This window comes from Eutrigla gurnardus (assembly GCF_963514095.1).
Source record: "Eutrigla gurnardus genome assembly, chromosome: 16".
Lineage (NCBI taxonomy): Eukaryota > Metazoa > Chordata > Actinopteri > Perciformes > Triglidae > Eutrigla > Eutrigla gurnardus.
This window is the reverse complement of record NC_139927.1, coordinates 11,251,140-11,271,283: the sequence shown is the minus strand read 5'-3', so window position 1 is coordinate 11,271,283 and position 20,144 is coordinate 11,251,140. Positions and strand designations below refer to the sequence as shown.

Sequence of the window (20,144 nt, the reverse complement as noted above, 5' to 3'; positions counted from 1 at the left end):
TCATACGAGCACTGTGTTACGCCGCAAACAAAGTTCTATCTAAATGGTCCGGTTCGTGGCAGATTTTCTCGCCTTTCCGCCAATACAGCGGAATCGTCTATCTAAAAGGGGCTATAGAATTGTTGAGCTTGCAGCTATAACCGCTTTTAATTGGCCTACATTTTTTATACATATATATATATATATATATTATATTGTATTGTATTACTAATTTTGTATTCAATGAGGTTCATTCATTACACACCTAAGATACGCCACCCATTTCCACTTAATTCAATGGAGAGGTCGAAGGGAGGGTTTCATGCAGTTCTTAAAGTCTTAAAAAACACTGAAATAAAAAATAATTTAAAAAGCTTTCAGGGCGTGGTTACCTTGTGATTGACGGGTCGCTACCACATCATTGTCTGGGGTGTTGCCATGTTTTTGTCTTAGAACTTTGACCCTTCAGGAAAGTTAATTGCAACATTTTAGTCATCTGAAATGTTTTATTCAGCATTTGGTTGTACTTGGCTCCCATCTCTGTTTGCATGGCGGTGGCCAAAAACCTGACATGCCCCCAGTTTGGCAAGATAGACAGGATGGCGGCAAAGCAGTGTACTGCTGTATACCAGGGCAGCAGCCAAACTTATTTTAGCCGCCTAAAAACAGGCCCAGCTAATAATCTATATCATTTTCAATGTTATATTATATGCGATATTAACAATATTTTCACTTAACTGTCACTGATTTCGCTTCACCTTGCTGACAGACTTTCTGAGTGGGAGCTGAAGCAGTTTTCAATGTCTTCTTCAACGCCATCTCCTTTGACTTAAGCAGTAGCTTTACCTTGCAGAACACAGGGTTTGCTTGTCTACCAGGTCCTGGGTCAGTTAGAGGTTTTTTGTGTTATTGTTTAACTTTACGGGTCAGTTTGCATTCACCAAAGTGGGAGATAAGGAATATTTATATTCAAGTGATAACACATCTGTTCTCCTTCAGTGTACAATTGGTCTTTGAGAGGAGCGTCATACTTCTTTACACTTAAACTGACCTCAAACATGCTCCCTCATAAACGGCAGGGCGTACTGACATCTGTGTGATAATAAAGTGAGCTCCAATCACTTCGTCCATATGTACATGTGACGGATGTTTTATGGCCTCTTGCATCTGATCTCTGCACCGATAAGAGGTCGATGCTCCCATTCAGGGCCGTTGTTAACCTTTACACTGCTCCTCCCGCACCTTCCATCTCTCTCTGCGTCCTGAAATGACAACCGCAACTCTCTTGTCAGCAGAACGTTGTCACAGTGACCAGGTGAAAGTGTCCTCCTGCCACGTAGACACAGAGATGGAAGCTGGGAACAAAAACGTGGCAGTGTTTGCTGGTCACTCAAGTTTCAATCCAGAATCAATAGATTGCGTCAGTTTGGGGGATTCTTGTCTGTTTACAAACTAAGAGCCATAACGTTACATAAAATGGTTGCAGCAATACTTCACTGCCTGGACTTAATGATTTACATTAGGGCTCTTCAAGTGTTGAAGTGAAGTTGATTCACCTCTCTTTCCCAATGTAAGCCTGTGGGAAAAAGTATTTTTGGGACCCATGGCATCACATGAGGAACCTGGAAGCTGTAATTCCACCGTTTGTCCACTACGTAACATTTGCTTCAAAGCCTGTGATCTTCCGGGTGACTTGAGCGGTAGTTGCCACCTTTCACTCATTTCGGTTGCTTTTTTTGTTTTCAAAAAACAGGGAGCAGGACTCGAGCTCAAAAGATAAAAGTTTGACTCACTCACATGGTGAAGTGCACATGAGTTACCATGGTTACAAAAGGATCTTGTATAAATATAGGCTGTACAGATCAGGAGATCACTTTCTTAATCATTCATAATCAGAAAGTGGAGTTAATGGTGGTTAAACGATGTTAATTTAAAATCCAGTAGGTGGTCTGCTTTCACAACACAAACAAACAGCCAGGACTGCAGTTGGTTAGTCCGCGTCAGAGTTCAGTTGACAGCTTTCACACCAGCCTAAACTGACTAAATCAAGCAGGCAAACCTTTTTTTTTTGCGATACTGACACCTTTTGTATGTTGGCTATAGAATATGGAAATGTAAGGACATCATATCTTTGTAATCCCACCAGGTGTAAAGAAAGACTGATTAAAAAAAAACAATATAACAAGCTCATGTGTGTGCAATGTGCAGTATGTGACCCATGTATGTAAGCAAGTTGTGATGTCCACTCTTGATGCAAGAATATCTCAGGTTACATTAAGTCAGTAAGTTGTATGTTAAAGTTTCTGGAGAGAGAAAGATTCAGTTGGTTTTCTTCTGCTGTGAAAAAGTCAGCCTTAAAGTTTTAGGTCTTTAAAGTCTTAGTATTATGATTTTCTTTCCTCTGAACAGTCTTTTGGATCAACTGTTCTGTTCTCTCTGAGAGCATCAACTCCCCCTCTGGCTGAGCCCTTTTTACCTCAAGTTTTTGTCGTGTCCGATCTATTTCCTGGAGCGTAGACAGACTTTAGCGAGAAAAAGGAAGTAGATTAAAGACTAATTGGAGGTTTGGCATTCTGCAAGCAAGAGCCCGATGAAGTGGTTTACTTAGAAACTGCAAAATTAAAAGTAAAATCTGGAATGGCCACCGCTATTGATCCAGTGATCAAAAATTAAACAAAACCTTATGTATGCTTTATCATACTTATTATTTGTTTAATCATTGCTTTAGCTGGTAAAACTGACCCTCGCGCCACAGGAGAATTGAGAGAAAACTCAAAGGTAGCATTTGGGATTTGGACCTTTATTGCACATAGATGAGTTCTCTTATCTTAACTAGAAAGAGACAGGGAGCCGGACAGGAGACTGTTTTTGCTCCCAAAGCTACACTGATTGCTAATCTCAATACTCACCTTTTGCAACATTGTGCCCAAAAGGCAGGTCTCCCAGGGGACCTCTTTGTTTCTCAACATTTCACAGCAAGAGAAAATAAGGGCCGTATAGAGTCCTCAAACAATGACTGGCTGCCTTCCAAAGAGGCTTGTTGAGTGGACAGACTTTTGCAGCGAGTCAAAAATGTAATTAACTTCACGGCCCAGTTAGAAGGGGAAATAATATCTCAAGAATAAGAGCTTTACAGAAGCTAAATGGTTCAAACGAGGCAATAAATATGAAGGATCAATAACTTTTGATCTGCTCTGTTTCTAACCTGAATCTCTCTTTATCAACATAAGTTAAGCGGGACTTCTCTAAATATACACAGTTGTTATCGGAGGAGAAAATAGCAGTGAAGTTGTCAAGTGGTAGTCGATTCACACTGGAGGTTTCCATTTGTGTGTGAATAGACACTGCAGCATGAAGTCTAGCTGAGGTCTCGTCTATTTAACAAAGTCACTCTTATGACACAATAACAATTACATGAGTAAGAATAAAACCTAGTTGAAAAAAGCATTATTATATTGTTGAAATTATTGAATTAAGCAGTCTTCAATTAATTGCAATGTCATATGATATAACTGTTTTAATAAAAGTGCTTGTGACATCTCACATGTTGCTTTGACTTACAACTGAACATCATTCGACTTTGTAGAAAATACCGGGATGTATATCGTGTATCGCTATTCAGCCCGGTTCCATATTGCTCCAGTCCTAGTAAACGCATGGTAAAAGTCTGATTGCCGCTCCTTGACGGAAGAAACGGCAGCTCTCTCGCAGCTGTCTGTCTGTGTGCCAGAGTGTCGGGTTAACAAGCAGCCCGCTGCCAAGTGGGTTAGGGTGGAAAAGAGAGCGCTGCCATGGCCCAACGCCAACGCACCAACACCACTACTTTACACTGTTACATGTGACACGGCAAATACCCGCATACTCATTTTCACTCAGCACTTAACAAAGTTTCCATTTTTTTTTTTGCACTACTGTAAACAACATTCCAACATATGCAGATTTGTCAAAGTCTGCCGTTGTTGACCGAGGCCTGAACTTTTGTACAACCTGTGACGTGTCAGTGGCCATTAGAGTCCTGGTACGTACACCACCTCTATAGGGTATCCACACACGCACACAAAAATAACTGCTCATCTACAGTTTAATCTGAAATTGATGCAACTATGAATATTTGTATTCAAATATTTAACATTCATTGACGTGTAAAAAACAAGACCAGACAAATACCACCAACTGTCGTCCAGCAAAGATCCTTTCAGTGTAATGTAATACATTCAGAATCGTTTTCATCGGTTATATGTGCTTAAAATGTTCTTACATTCAGTGTAGTCAGATACTTTCAGGCGAGGAAAGGAATCCTGCAAACTTGAACATGCTGTTGGATTTTGTGCCAACATTTTTATTTATTTATTTTTTCTCCAAACAAACCTGGCAGATAAACCAATGTGCTGATATGGGGGATATACTGTATGTTATCTAAGCAAACAAGTTTATTTGCTCTGGACCCAATTTAGCAGTTCCTCCTTCAACCTCAGCCACAAGAGCCGCATTTCTGCATGAATATTTCAGCTGCAGGAAAGCGCTATGGCCGCCACCTACTCCCCAAGTCCCTAAATGCTCAAAACTTCCGATAAGTGGCCAAAGCAGGCTCTTATTTTTCTCTGACGGGATCACAGAAATATCTGTTTAAGAGCAGAATAGAGGTCCTTTGGCAGGCGTCCTGTACTGGAGCAGGTGTGAAACACTCTCTGGGATTGCATGTGTTATATTTAATAGCTTGAATTTAATGACGACAAATCCATCATCAAACACTGCTGGGAAAAAATGTGTATATCCATTTAAAAAATAATCTTTAATGGGAACTACATGTGCAACCATGAATCAGAACATGAAACCAGAGCTGGTGACTTTTACTCTGCTTTAATTGCTATCTTATCGGTGTTATTATTAAGGGGCTTGGATGTGTCTATTCTCACTCACTTGAATAGGTTTTCTCTTTTCGTAGTGCTTTGAGGATGCATCATTACTAGTGGTTGGATTGTAGCCTTACTAGAACCTGTATCTGATGAAAGCTGTTGGTTTTAGTCAGTTTTATCTTGAATTTAACGAGTTTCATCCCACTGGGGACATACAAGTTTCTCTACTTAAACAGGACCTTGTTCAGACATGCCACACAGCAACACCCACACAGGGAATTGCCGGATAATGACTTGAAAGGTCTGTAGATATGCACATCAAATACACAAACCCAACGGAAGTCTGTGTGGAATTGTCAGCTCCCGCCCTTCTCATCTATCGGACAAGGAGGCCAAACCGTTTCCTGGTTTGGTCTTACAGAGACTGCTTCAGTACAAAGACTGACATCCTCTCTGACAGACGCTTTGCACACCAATAATATTCAGACTATGGGCTCAAAACCCTTTTAATCAGACTGGCTCATTTCCAGGGGGAAAAAAGATATTATCAGAAGGTCATTCCTTTTTAAAATCTGTTCAACTAATGGAAAGCTGTCATTATGTCATTACATTTCTCATGTGGAAACTCCTTCGTATTTTCATTACATTTATCATTTAACTATCAATTATTATCATTATGAACGAACCTGCTGATTACTTTCTCGATTTAAATGTCAGAAAAATTTTATCATTTCCCAGAGCCCATAATGTTGTCTTCAAATTGCTTGTTTCATCTGACGATCTGCCCAAAATCCAAAAGCACTACATACTCGCATTCAAAAAACCCCCAAAAATGTTGGGCATATTTGCTTGAAAAGTTATGTGATGAACAGTTAATCATTTATTAATTAGGAGCCGATTAATTTCCTCTCCCAATCAGTCCTTTCAGGTCAATTTTGAACCACTAATTATCAGAGTAAGGGCTCATTTTTAGAAGAAAAAAAAAAGAAGCCTAATTTCTGACACATTCAAAAGGAACACTCCTGATTACTTTTTGTCATATTAATCTTTTAATTTGATTTCCGACAGCTCATGTAGTCATGTCCATACCTGCAAGAGTGGGGAAACATCTGTGTACTTGAACTGGATTTCAACCACAAGAAATCATATAGACGGGAGTGTTGTTCCATTGTGCTTGCATTTCTAATATATATATGTTGATCTCTTCAGTAATCAGTGCTGTATCACTTATTTCTTCCCTCTTACAGAAGCGCTCCACATATATGTTGTTATACAGTGGACATTATCCAGTAGGGAATATTGAGCAAAATGTTGAGTGCAGAGGAAATGCTCGTCTGAGGGAGGAGACTGTAACCTCTATTTGAAGGTGACCAGGAGCTGGTCTGTGAGGGAGTGCAGCCTACTAGGGACCCCTTCTGGCTAGAGACTAGACCAGCACTCTAATCGTGGCTTATAAAAATGACCCTTTGTTGGTTTCACAATGTCAAACAGAGCAACAGTCATTGTGCTTTCTTTCAAAAAGTCTTTGTTGTGTGAGATCGAAAACACTTTTAGCCAGCTGGAGATGTTCCAGGTTGAATGCTAGATGTCTGTCAGGCTGATGAATAGAAGGGAAACAATTAAAAAACACCATGTTTTATTCACCAAATGCTTTTAGTTTTCTTGTCTTTACCGGGGGGATGTTTCTGGTGTCCTTATATGCAGTTTATTAATCACTCGTGTCGCTGTTGAATCACCATATATCAAGTGAACATTTGTAAAAAAAAAAAAAAACAACAACAACAACAAAAAAACAATTAGAAAGTAAATATAAATGCACAGACATGCAAATGTAAACTATTTTCAGTATGTTTTCTTATCTCTTTTCAGTACCGGGCATATTCTGATCAACAATTTACTAGAAAAACAATGTATAGCCTGATGGGTGAAATAACTTTCAATCGTGACTACGTGCAATCAACATTTTCAAACATGTACTTTCTCTTTCCACACGTTTGTGACCAAACCATTTCCCCAAAATAAGCTAAAGCTACAGCAAACACGTAGTCTGCAATAGATTCCCATTTGACTTCCACGACGGATCAATGCAGTTTGTGCGACTTCAGTATTCCTTGTTTCCGTGTTTCCTCTCACTGGCTTTGTTCTTTCAGGATGTATCCAATAAAAGAGGTTCCTGTGGAGGCAGAGCCCCTGACTGAATGGTTGTATCAGAGGTTCGTGGAGAAGGAAGATTTGATGAACCACTTCTACAACACAGGTCTGTCTCACCTTCCGTGGGTTTGTTTGTCATTTTTCATATAGACATATAAACTATATCATTACGTGCTTTCTTGTTTTCCAAAAGAGGCTAAAAAACATATTTGATTACACCATATTTGTCGCACTGACACACTAAGCGTATACAGTATGCACAAAATATATTATTATTCTGAAAAGGCAATATCCCTGCTAAGCTGTTTACATTGCTGATGAACATGAAAATCAATAAGTGGGAGGTACTTAGCCTAGCTTGCTAACGAACCACTAGACAGTCTAGACTCGGCACAGCTTCCTGTCCATGCCAATGTGTCTGGACTTCTGGAGGCCACTTGGTGTTAGTTTTCTGTTTAAGTCGCAGTGATGCTTTATCTTTTTTTTAATTTTATTTATTTATTTATTTTTTAATATTCCAATCGTCACGGAACGGCATCTAATGGAGTTTTGAAAATTACCTTTTACGATTTTTGCAAGTAATCCATTTAAAGTAACGTGAATAAACATTTATAATATAGTGTGGCTTTGATTTAATAGCAATTTCTCTGTTCAAACAGCTCCCTTTTAAATGTCTCTCTGTGCTTGGTGTGACATCATGTTACATCATCATGTTCCCATTTAACATTATTATCTTATCTTTAATCTCATAATCCAGATCCTATCCATAACTAGGGCTCTACTGAATAGTTCAAAGCTGTTAACAAAATGTTAACATTTAAATTATTGTTATTATTAATAACTCTTTCCCTCTCTCTGTCACACTCGATGATGATGATGATGATGATGATGATGCAGGGTTCCCTGCAGTCATGGCCAAAGATCCTTGAACCTTGATTATTAGTATCCCAATCATGTAAACCAGATTTCTTGTTCATGTTTGATGAATCACCTTTATGGAAAACGCTGTTATGTATGTGCACCTGTTATTTAATGTAAACTAAACTTTTTTCTTTTTTTTAAATATTGGAAATCACAGCCTATTAATATGTACACAAGTCAAAACAAACACCAAGGACCATGTTTGCTAATTTCAAACATGACATCTTGTTTGAGCAAATTTTAAATATGCATAAGAGCAAAATGCTGACTAATCTCTCTTCCTCTCTTCCTCAACAGGATCATTCCCCTCTCAAGAAGGACAGAAGGGGGCACTTTCCCGGCAGATGACCCTCGACCCCGTGTGGCTGTGCATTATCCAGTTGTTTGCTTTTGTCTCCGGCTACTTTTGGTACAGCGTCCTCCAGTACCTCTACTACTGTTTATATTGAGTGCGCTGATGAGGCGAGAGTCTTTATCGGACCACTGGAAAAGCCTCAGGATCAGTTGGTGTGTGGCTCAGCGTCATACTTGCCCCCTACGATGGATGAATGTACATTTACTACAGTGGAGAGATTTGACAGGAAACAAAAAAACATATGAAGAACACAAACACACACAGAATACAAATACCGATACAATATGAAACTGGTCACAGGCATAGTTAACTTGCACACAATCCTAACACGACACACTCGCTCCAACGGCCTAGCAGAATAATCTCTCGCACTCGTCACGACTCACATTTTGATGTTTACACGTCCTCATACACGTAGACGCTCACAGGTACATAACTTTTTATCCGAAGTGAACGAAATGAGGCTCAGGACTCCTCCAGAGGACGCTCTGGACCGGACTCTCTCTTCCCCTCCTAGGCTTTAGCCGTAGTAGTTTTACAGAGTATAAAGTATGTATGGACACGTGTGTGTGAGTGAATATATGTGACTAGAAGCATAACGTTGGCCCTTGTTCTTCTTCCTGGCGAGAGATGATGAAGCCCACTGGACCTCTCTTTCAGCCCGCTGACTAGCCAGCTGGCCACACCTTCCAGAGCGAGCAGCTGTATGAACGTTGAGGCTGCGCGGCCCGCTGCTCCTCTGGCCTTCATTGCACTAAGGATCCATACTGCCCTAACTGCTTCCTGTCCCAGGAAATATTCCTGTGTGGTAGCTGTCAATGTTTTAATTTCTTTTGTTTTCTTCCTTTAACCTGCATATCTCCACAACAATGGCCATTGTATTTGTTGTTGATGTCTTTTCTTTTTTTTTAAAGAATCTTCTTTTCCTGTACCCCCTCCCGTTTGTTGGGACAGTATTCTAAGCTCACTGAGAAAAGGGGATCATGTTTACACTGGTAGCCCTGCTGAAAGCCTAAAGGAATGGTGGCTATGATGTGGCGCTTTATTTAAGGATCGTTTCTTTGTCAGACGTTGAAGGGAGGAGGGAGAGATGGTGCCGTAGTGCTACTTTTAAAAGATCATTTATAAAACGAACAGTGGTGGCACGCAGGGCAAGAGTTTCAGTCCGATCACCTAAAGAGTAACTCCCTCTTTGTGGATCCCCCCCTCTCGCCCTCTGCTCTCCAACATTCGTATGTACGCATTTACACAAACACGTGCACACACAGCCATGTGCAGCTACACACAGCAGAGTAGACGTCTGTGTCGAAGGATCATCTCAGCAAGCCAGACTGAGAAGACGAGACTCTTATTCCCCCATTGGACTACATAGTTTTACAAATATTTAAGCCATATGCTTAGTGTCGTCAGGTGGGGAAAAGACGTGGAGAAAAAAAAGTGATTTTTTTTATTTTATTTTATTTTTTATAGAAAGCTACCCTAATGTTCAGCATTCTAAAATAGAGATTTTGGCTTACAGAACTATAGGTGTCATTACTGTAAATTTACAGCATAACCTGCCTAAGTGAGTGTGTGTGTTTGTTCCCCCCCCCACCCCCATTTTGATATTTATGATTCATGTCGTGTTGCTCTGTGATGTCAGAGTGTGGCGGCAATTTCATCACAAATGGTCAAATTTGTTTTCATTTTAAATTACGTGAAACTGTCATCCTCATGTCATGGTATGTTTTAAATCTTGTACATAACAAAGCTGAGGGAGGGTTTTCATTGTTGGAAATGACGGCAGCATTTCTCTTTTGTTCCACGATCATTTCAGAGAATTTTAGTTCTAAAATATCAATGTTTAAAAAAAAACGACAAAAAAAAACATTTTCCCTCCACTTCTCAGTGTTAACCTTGTTTTTTTTTGTTTTGTTTGGTTTTTTTTTTTTAGTTCCTGACCAGGAAGTTGTGTGTTTTCAACACATTAGAGCTACTGTTCGTCCATGTGCTGGCTGACGCAACATTTGCACAGCAACACATGGGCCCAGTTTCAAACTTGTACCATTGTACATTTTAAATCATCAGGATTTAGTGGGAAAACCTAGACTTTCAAGCCTTACCTGATGTCCTGGTAGACCACAATCCCGAGTAATGCTGTTTCCTCCCCTTCCCTTTTGGCGAACATTTATTATAAAGAAGTTTTCCATGGTGTTGAGCTAAAAACTGGACGAGGTCGAGTGAGGAAGGGAATCACTCGTCACTTACGAGGGAAACTGGCAGGGCCCTGCATTGATGCAGCTGTTTTCTTTCAAATACATTTGTGTAGTGGTTTTAAGGTCAGTTGTAGGTAATTTGCTTAGCCTGCTTTGATTAGGAAATTAGAGAGGAGCAGCAATTATCAGCGCCATAAACAAATGCATAAAATTTGCATTTTACTCAATTACTGCCCTGCCTGTGTGCCACTGCTGGTATGAACTGTGTGAAATGCAAAAAGGGCTACCTGGCTGGGTAGGTGAAAATGTGATTCATCCAGTGGCCCTTTCAGATTCCCCTCCATCGTGACAGTGACTTGCAATGAAGCATCATCTTTATTTTATTTTCTCCTTTTCACTTGTTTTTTTTTTTTTTTTTTTTTTTTCTGACCATGTTTCCAAAGAAGGCAGGGAAATAATGTTTTCCTAGATGTGGTTTTAGGAAATAAACACAATAGGGATTTAAACAAATTATACTAGAGCTGTCTGTAATTTTCCATTTTGTACTTCTCCTTTAATTCCTAGCTACACAGCCATTTTACAACACAAAAGACTTGTGCTGGAATAAAACATCATAAAGAGCCTAACAGTGTAATGCTTTTCTTTGACCAGTTTCATGCATGAAGCTGCAGCCAGTTAGCTTAGCATAAAGACTGCAAGCAGGGAGGATTAGCTAGCCTAATAAGCTTTAGGACAGTGTTAAATGTGGTAATCAAAGGTCAATATTGTGTGATGTGAAGGACCTGAGATATAAAAGAAGATTTCAATAGAAAAATAAAATAATTATATTATGATTTGTGGTAAAACACAAATTAAATGCATTTTTTTTTTTTTTTTTTTTTTTTGGAAGTTAAAGGGAAAAGTATAAAGCTTTTTATTTATATATTTTTATTTTTATTTATTATTTTTTTGCATTTCATTTTATCATTATATTTATTGATGTATTCTGTTATATATTTTTTTACTTGTCGTGATAACTTTTACTACATTTTGGCTCCAGCACATTTAGGGGCTTATGTGCTAACCAAGAAAAAGTTCACCTAAAAAAAATCATAACGTAGCTTTTACAGGTGGGTTATTTATTTATTTAATTTTCCCCCTGTGGACAGAGTCAGGTTGGATATTTCTCCCTGCTTCCTGTCTGTATGCAAACTGTCACATTAAGCTATTGGCTTCATTTTTAACATACAGGGAGTCCCATCAACTCTCATTATCTAACATGAACCCAATAATCATGTTTCCCTAAATGTCAAACTATTCTGACTAACTTGTCCAAGGTGTTATCTTTTGTCTGCAAACTTAAATGTCAGCGTTCATATTTTTTCTTCAGTGAGTTCCAGCCTCAGAACGGTCTCCAGGTAACCAAAGCCCATGTGTGCTCAGTCCTCTGCCCGTTGTTTAAATGTGGTGTCAGTCACCAGCTGTTGACAATCACTGGTTTATATTACGGCGCTCTGATTTCTGCCGTGACGTCCAGTCTCAGTCCCAGTGTTTGTGTGGACTCTCGGCACAAGGCTGCAGAGATCTCCTTACCCTGGCAACAGAGGTTGTTGGTGTTTCCTGTCTAGGGACAAACCTACTGTACGTCTGGGTGGGACGATGTGGAAAAAAGATCATGTTGAGGTTGGACAAAGGGGAGCACACTCTGCCCATTCAGAGAAATAAAGGGATGTGCCATTCTAGAAGTCTCTTCGGGAATGGTAGTAAGACCTCATTGTAGAAGTACTCAGGCCTGCATTCAAAGTGTTATCAGCAAAATGTACTTCAAGTAAAAAACGTGAACTTATTTCTAAATACTTTTGTTGTGTTGTATAGGATTTATCATCACCTATGCATAAATATGTGAGTGCCATATTTTGTTATAGTTGGTTCATGTGGAGCTTCATTGTTTTGTGGTTGGCAGATTTTAACTTTATCCTACAGACATGAGTGGGAAAAGTGAGTAAGTATTTCCCACAATATTGAGCAATTTCTTATAGTACGGTGTTTGAGTTAATGTATGTAGTCATGAGTTTCCATTAGCACTATCAGTTGGAGATATCATGTGAAGGGGTCTCCAGTAAAAGCCATGCGCTTCAGGTAACCATGACAACTGAGGGGAGGAAAGTGAGGTGAAGAATTTAGCTTAAATATGCACAAACTTTGTCAACCAACGGTCAAGAGCCATCATGGCTGTTGCTCAGCGTCGTGTCCAGACTGAGAAGGAGCATTGAGACACTCGTCAGTACAGCTCCACCTAAGGTCACCCACATCACACAGACTAGTATGTCTCCAGGGGAACTTTTTATGTTTTGTCCTCTGCAGAAGTACCACTGTTCCTCCTCGGACACCTGCAATGAACTGTTTCACAGGTACGTGCTCCCCAAGGTCTTTAATGTCACGCTTTGATGCCTGCTCCCTCACGATCGCTGGTGGTAGCAGCGTCCCTTGAGTCAGCAAGCACTAAAAACATCCAGCTGTGGAAAGGGAGGGCCGAATGTCACTGCAGTAGGTGTCTGGGAGCCTCTGGGGCCCCTGACCATGGCTGGTAGGACGCCCCGGTGTTGTTGGGATCACATGCACCTCATTCAAATGCTACGTGTGTCAACAGGTCCTGTGACTCCATGTGTTATATCTCTCGGGTGCAGGTAAAGAAACACGTGGATTTTGATGTAAAGGGATGAAGTGCAAGTTTAATATGAATAGCAGAAGAGGTACCCAAACCACACAGAAACGAAATAGATGTCTCTGTGATGTCTGCCCAAACAGAATTTCATTTGTGGTGCTTAAAGAATAACCAGAGTCAAAGTCTCTCAGTATAAACCTCTGTGCATTAATGAAATTACATACCGGTAAATTGTTATAACTGTCCGGCACTTTGTTTTGTACAAATTAAACACATTGTAATGTAACTGTTAATTGGTGAGCTTTAGAGGTGCTGATGGTAGGTGGATTTTGTTACCTTCAGACAAGCCCTATATTTCCAGTCTGTATGCTAAACTGAGCTAATCTTCTCATCTAAATCTCTAATAAAGCAAATAAGAGCATTTCCCAAAATGCCAAACTCTTGCTTTGATAATCCTAATATAAGGGTAATGAAAAGAAAGCATCCAGTTGAGTGTATTTAATAAAAGTCCCCTTCATGTGTTATCTTGAGGCTCTTTGGGTGAAACTGCACCCAAAAAGACAAAACAAGCAGCATGAAGCCCTATTAGAGCATCCCAGTCGCCCCGGCAGAGGTGAGGAGGTCACTGTGTGATGTCGCTGCATATCAGCTCCTTGCCTTTAAAATGGGGGGTGGCTGACGTCGGAGCGACCTCGGGCCACCTGACTGTCTCTGTTGGTTTATGAGCCGTCAGTTTCCCGCTCCGCCCTCCCTCCCCTTCCTCCACTGTTCCTGGCTGTTGTCCAAACTCCTCCAGCTCTTTGTAGGAGTGACCTTTTCAGAGGCAGACTGTGACAGACCGGTCTGGTCGCTCTCTCTGTGTGGTGGTGTGGTTCGTCGGCGTGTTGTAGCTACTGGCAGCAGAGAGCAGAATGATGGGCGCCGACAGTTAAGTGAAGCTCCCCCAGTGACACGAGACTTGCATTTGTCTCGGAAAGGGATCACACATCAAAGTTTACTTGTAATGACATAAAAAAAAAAATCATCTCTGCTGCTTCACAGGATTCGCTGTAGTCGTGCTTCCATTACGCATGCTTGCAATAATATCAAAAGGCATTTTAAAAATGGGTGTCAGGGAATCAGGAATGTAAGGGAAAATGTAAATGATGTAACTACAGGCAATGACCAGACCGAATCAGTTTGATCTCAGTGTTTCAACTATATGACCCATATGTAAAGGCAACAAAGACACATAATTGATTAAATGTGGCCAATAGAGACGTAAGCTTATGGAGACAAAAATAGAAAGTTGTTGAAACTTTAAATGGATATGTGGGTGTTCACAAAACTTACAACATATAGGGAGAAAACTATCTAAAAAAGGGCTGTATGAATATAAAATAAATCATATTTGACTTGTGCTGTCAGTAAACATTGTTTTGCAATCAAACAATCTGTCAGTTAATGTTTGGTTTGTAAGGTTTAATATAACATTGCCGAAAGGAATGTCTCAAAAATGGCTGCTTTTCCCCCGTTGACCTTTATGTGTGTTCAGGAATAATTGGGGATTAACGCTGCGAGGAGAACAAGACCCTGAGGAACACATCAGGTAGTGTCACAGACTTTAGTTTTTGCAATAAAAAAATCATTTTTACCGCAGCTATTTGTGGGCTTATCCATCATACAGGGACGGTGTGTTCATTTCTGTTGAGAATATGTTCAAATTTCACTTGGTCTTTGGATATTTTCAGTTAGTTATTTTTACCCTTGCTTCATTTACTTTCTAGACAGCTACTTTTAGGAAAAGGTGTTGAGGAAAACCAAAGTCCCCCAGTACTCCTCAAGATAGGGCTCTCGAGAGGTCTACTCCACATTTAACACTATGATGAAAACATGTGTCAGTAGGCCTTAAATTGAACCAAACATGGTTTAGTTTAACAGCTAACAGCTACTCTTATTTATTTTTTAAGGCCTGTCTGGAAAAATAACCTAAGACAATAAAAACACATTTAATCAATGTAAGAGAAAATGCTGTGATAATCTTTGCCAGGTCCATAATGCAAATGCAGACATTGTTGAAGGTGACCTGTTGACTTGCTGTTCAGGGCAGTGGTCATTACAAACAGTTGATGAAGCTGTCCAAATATGGCCAAGTATTACATTCCAGTGAAACCGTCTGTTTTTTTGTTTTTTTTTATCAAACTACCTTCTTCATTTTCATTTTCCCTAAATAATTTAATGAGTATAATTTGCTGTTACGTGGAAGCACGGCTTTGACTTGACTGCGCTTTTTGCGCCACCCTGTGGACAGACGCGCGCCTACCTTCTACCCGCTCTACTCTCGCGGGTTTCCGGCGCCCAAGCAACCTCACGAACGTTGAGCTTCTCCCTGGCCAATCAGGAGTCGCCCTGCGGAAAAGAGCTGGCCAATCACGATAAAGCATTCGGGCACCAATTTAAACCGAGAGGAAAACGCTTCCTGGTTGTTAACCGCAAAACACAAGAGTGAAGAACAAGCGTAGAAAACAAAAGCCAAACATTTGGTCTGTTTGAGCGTCTTCATAGGGAACAAAGACACGAGAGTGAAGTTGGAGACCGTTCGGAAGTCGCTTGGCTTAACTATGTTTAACAACCGAATCTAAGTTAACGTGAACGCTAAGTTGCTGTTAGCTTAAATCTGGTAATTTAATGTGTTAACGATTCGGTTGAGTAAGTGAGATGCCATCCCGTGTTGAGGATTACGAGGTGTTGTTCACGATAGGCACAGGTTCCTACGGAAAATGCCAGAAAATCAGACGGACATGTGACGGGAAAGTGAGTAACGTTCACACGTTGTTTTTGTTGTTTGCACGCAAAACCAGCTCCCACCCGTTAGCTAACGTTAACCTGCCCGGGAGTCACGAGACCGTCAGTTTGCCTTACTCGATAAAAACGTTAAGGTATACTGGTTAACTTACTAAAGTCGTGTTCTGTACCGGATGTGTTGCTTCAGGCACTTCAAACGGGAAGTATTTAACTCGTATTAATGTTTTAGTACAACCTAAACCGAAAACACCGTCCAGAAACAGAAAAATAGATATTTTGTTAGCACTTAAACACAATATTTTAGTAGGTGCTGATTTATTACATGACTTCTTAAATTATTTACCAAAACGAAACATATCTGAAGTAAGGAAACCCACAGGTGTTGATGGTTAAGTCAATTAATTGAAAAGGTTATGGTGGCTTTTCCTTCCGGGTTAATATCATACAGCTGAATAGATTATTCTAAAAGAATTCAAATTAGTTATTTCAGTGTCTGAGAAATAAAAATGCTGAAATGCAACAGTGTAATATGTTTAAAGCAAGACTATGTAACTGTTGAAACGAGAAATACAATCTCTAGCTTACTTAAAAGTTTAATGTGAGTATTAAAATGCACCATTGCTTAATACAGTAATAAACAAATTACAATGCATCATAAATGGATGCATGTAATTAAACCTACCGGTACTTTTGTTTTGTAGATCCTCGTATGGAAGGAACTGGACTACGGCACCATGGCGGAGAGTGAAAAGCAGATGCTGGTGTCGGAGGTGAACCTCCTGAGGGAGCTCAAGCACCCAAACATCGTAAGGTACCACGACCGCATCATAGACCGGGCTAATGCCACACTGTACATTGTGATGGAGTACTGCGAGGGTGGGGACCTGTCCAGCCTCATCACCAAGTGCATCAAGGAAAGGTGACTATGGCCCTTAGTCTTTAAATACATAATACACTGGCGGTTGTGCGTTGATGTGCATTCTAAATTATGCAAGTTATGTTTCCCTCCACTCTACATCTGTGCTTCTTTACAGTATTTGCAGAGTTAAGAGTTTCTTTTTACCCTGGCAGGCGTTATTTAGAGGAGCAGTTCGTCTTGCGGGTCATGGCACAGCTCACGTTGGCCCTGAAGGAGTGTCATAGACGCAGTGATGGCAGGGCGACGGTTCTTCATCGAGACCTGAAACCAGCCAACATCTTCCTCGACATCAGACAGAATGTGAAGCTCGGAGACTTTGGCCTTGCAAGGATCCTGAACCATGACACCAGTTTTGCAAAGACATTTGTTGGGACACCTTACTACATGTCTCCAGTGAGTTGCTTGATCCCGCTGTGCTGAGGTGTTTCTTCCCAGTCTACCCTTTTCAGGAATACTATCTCTGATTATGTTTTTTTCTCTATCTTTTAGGAACAAATAGACCGGATGTCATACAATGAGAAATCAGATATTTGGTCACTGGGATGTTTGCTGTATGAACTGTGTGCATTATCGTAAGTTTTCTAACTCTGCTTGAGCTGATTTTACCCATCAGGCGGTTTGCTGACTGTGAATCTGGCATGTTCCCTGCATTCCCTCTCTTTAGCCCTCCGTTTACTGCTTACAACCAAAAAGAGCTGGCAGAAAAGATCAGAGAGGGGAAGTTCAAAAGAATCCCTTACCGATTCTCTGAGCAACTGAACACCTTACTCTGCAAAATGCTCAACCTAAAGGTTAGAAAATGAATATTTTTTTTTGCCAGAAACTTGACTTTGTACTACCAGCTGTTTTTTTACATAGGCAGGCCAGTAATGTTTCCCTGTTGGCAGGACTATCTGAGGCCCTCTGTCGAGGCTATTCTCCAGAGCAGCCTGTTGGCTCACGCTGTTGCCGAGGAGCAGAGGGTGGCACAGTTGCGACTCCAAAAGAGATCTACAGACTCTGATTGTCTCCCTAACAAGCCGGCTGAAGTGACACCAGCCTCTGCTGCAGAGCTCAGAGTCAGGGAACAGGCGCTGCGAGACCGGGAAAAGGCACTGAAGGAACGTGAAGAGAGGCTGGAGCGTAAGACTTATTTTAATTCCCCTTTATGCAACACAGACTCACATCTGTGTCACAACTCCGAAAAACATTTTGTAAAAAAAAAAAAACTGTTTTAATAATCCTTAGGTGTAAATAGTATTGCATTGATATTGTGTCTGTGTCTCAACTGTCACATGGTGTGTAAGTTCTACAAATTCCAAAAATAAAGGTCTCTTTTATTGTCCCTTCATCGCAGAAAGAGAGCAGGAGCTTTGTGTTCGTGAGCAACTGTCAAAAGAGAAGCTTGCAAGGTAATTTGTTTTTTCTTAGAAAACAATCCATATATCTCGTATTTTGCCAACTCTTCATCCTTATCTGTTACAGAGCAGAGAGTTTACTGAAGACGTACAACCATCTACAGCAGCAGAGGAGCCGTGCACCGATCTATGGCAAAGACATAGGTATGGGAATTGGACGAAGACCACTGGACTTACTGATCAGAGACGAGAAATGAGCAATGTTTTTATGGGTTCATGCTTTTGTTTGGAATGTGGATGACTTAAATTATTATTTATAACTTTTAATCATGTAAATTATGTTCTTATACGCCAATAAAGAATCTTTATACACCTGGAGATCTGAAAATTAGCTGCCGTGTTGGATTGCAAAGCCTTGCCGTTATTATATAAAGTTTCTTTGTTAATCAGTGATTCCTTACTGTTTGGTCCTAGATGTGGAGAAGCTCTCCCCTGGCAAGAAGAAGGTCCACTTTGCCGGTGAGAGCAAAGAGAACCAGCGGCTGGATGGTCGTCAGAGTGTGACTTCCCAGGAGCTCATTTTGAGGCGGCTGCAGGCAGCCAATCTGCGCGCTCAAACACTAAAGGAAGTGGAGAAGACGTGTCAGTTCAAGAGCAGGCAGATGCTTGGCATCCGCTGATCATACAAATACCACTTTATGATGTGACAACTTCTGAAGTCTTGGAGTCATAACGATGTAAATTAAGCTTTATTTATTTGATAAATCAAAAGCTGTGATGGTGAATCCGAATGATTCAATCCAGGGCATGTTACTGCTAGCTTTGTGGTGTGAGATTGTATTTAGTTTGACAGTTTGATGTTCAGATGTGTTTATTTCATAGACAGCTGTCGTCATTGTGAATGTATTGTATTTCCTCATGAGCTGCTTAGAAATGTAAATAAAAGGGCAGCTTATTTGTGTTGTATCTTAAACAAAACATAAAGTATTGTGTAGTTTTGACAAGAGTGAAAATAGTATATATGAAGAACAACTGGAAATGTCCTTGCAATGAACATTTTAACTATGCAGAATGAATGATTACAAATTGATGTTTTCAAGTTACATTTCCTAATTTAAAACTAACTGTAGTGAAAAATTATTAAACAATAGGCTTTGTCTTAAATTACATTTTGTATGCTTAGTATGTATAGTAAAGTATATTTACTGTGCATACATACATGCTTTATACAAAGTTTGTCAAAACAATTACTCAAAACAAATTTGTTTTGAATTAAAATTATACTACAAATAGACCAGTGTTTTAATTAGACAGATTGCTCCCACAAGGGGTCATCAGTTTCCAATGAAAAATGAATGGAGATTTACGCCAATGATCACAGGCAACACAGCAATAGGCCGTCACATTACTCTTGATTAAAGCAGATTAGAGGGTATAATTAAAAGGGACATTTGCATTATATTATGGCTTTGTTCAATAGCAGACAACCAAATTGCAGTTGATTAAATAAAACGGACAAAAAGGATTCGATTGTAACATGAAAGGTATATCTACTAACTTCCAAATAGTTTTTATATCAAAGATGCTACGTTTGGTTTAATATCATTAAAAACGTCTATCTTTTTGTATTTTAACACAAGCACTTGTAGGGGAGCTTAACTATCACAATGTCAAAATAAAAAATCATGCTCTTAACAATAAAACAAGTATAAGGGAGTATGTAACGCAGACCAAAACCACGATTAATACAAAGGCAAGACAGTATTTAAACAGACATATATTTAAATGGTGATATATTTAAATATTGTATCCTTTGTCTTTGATTGCATCATGTTCAGTGATAAGATCCACTCAAAACACATCAATTAAAAAGGTGAATAAGGAAAAAGGGCTAGTATTCTTCCCTGTTTACAAAAATGTATGTTAAAAGTAGAGGTTTTCTGATATAAGTACCGAGAGTCCATAGATTTACAGATACAAATTAGTCATCGCGAGATTACAGT

The 20,144-nt window shown here is 39.9% G+C and overlaps 2 protein-coding genes across 2 annotated transcripts in view; both read left to right on the top strand.

Annotated features, from left to right (window-relative positions):
- lpgat1 (lysophosphatidylglycerol acyltransferase 1) overlaps nucleotides 1-8,526 on the top strand; it is a 37,298-nt gene extending 28,772 nt beyond the window's left edge. The window contains exons 7-8 of the mRNA XM_084030575.1: nucleotides 6,986-7,092; nucleotides 8,205-8,526. Coding sequence (XP_083886701.1) covers nucleotides 6,986-7,092; nucleotides 8,205-8,356 — 259 coding nt within the window. The 3' untranslated portion in view covers nucleotides 8,357-8,526. The remainder of the gene's footprint in view (nucleotides 1-6,985; nucleotides 7,093-8,204) is intronic.
- A 7,050-nt stretch (nucleotides 8,527-15,576) lies between these two features.
- On the top strand, nucleotides 15,577-19,315 carry nek2 (NIMA-related kinase 2). The gene is made up of 9 exons (XM_084030704.1): nucleotides 15,577-15,894; nucleotides 16,587-16,804; nucleotides 16,957-17,197; nucleotides 17,294-17,376; nucleotides 17,469-17,595; nucleotides 17,692-17,926; nucleotides 18,141-18,195; nucleotides 18,269-18,345; nucleotides 18,616-19,315. The coding sequence occupies exons 1-9, from the start codon at nucleotides 15,799-15,801 to the stop codon at nucleotides 18,819-18,821; spliced, it is 1,338 nt and encodes a 445-aa protein (XP_083886830.1). The 5' UTR covers nucleotides 15,577-15,798; the 3' UTR covers nucleotides 18,822-19,315.
- Nucleotides 19,316-20,144: the final 829 nt, after the last annotated feature.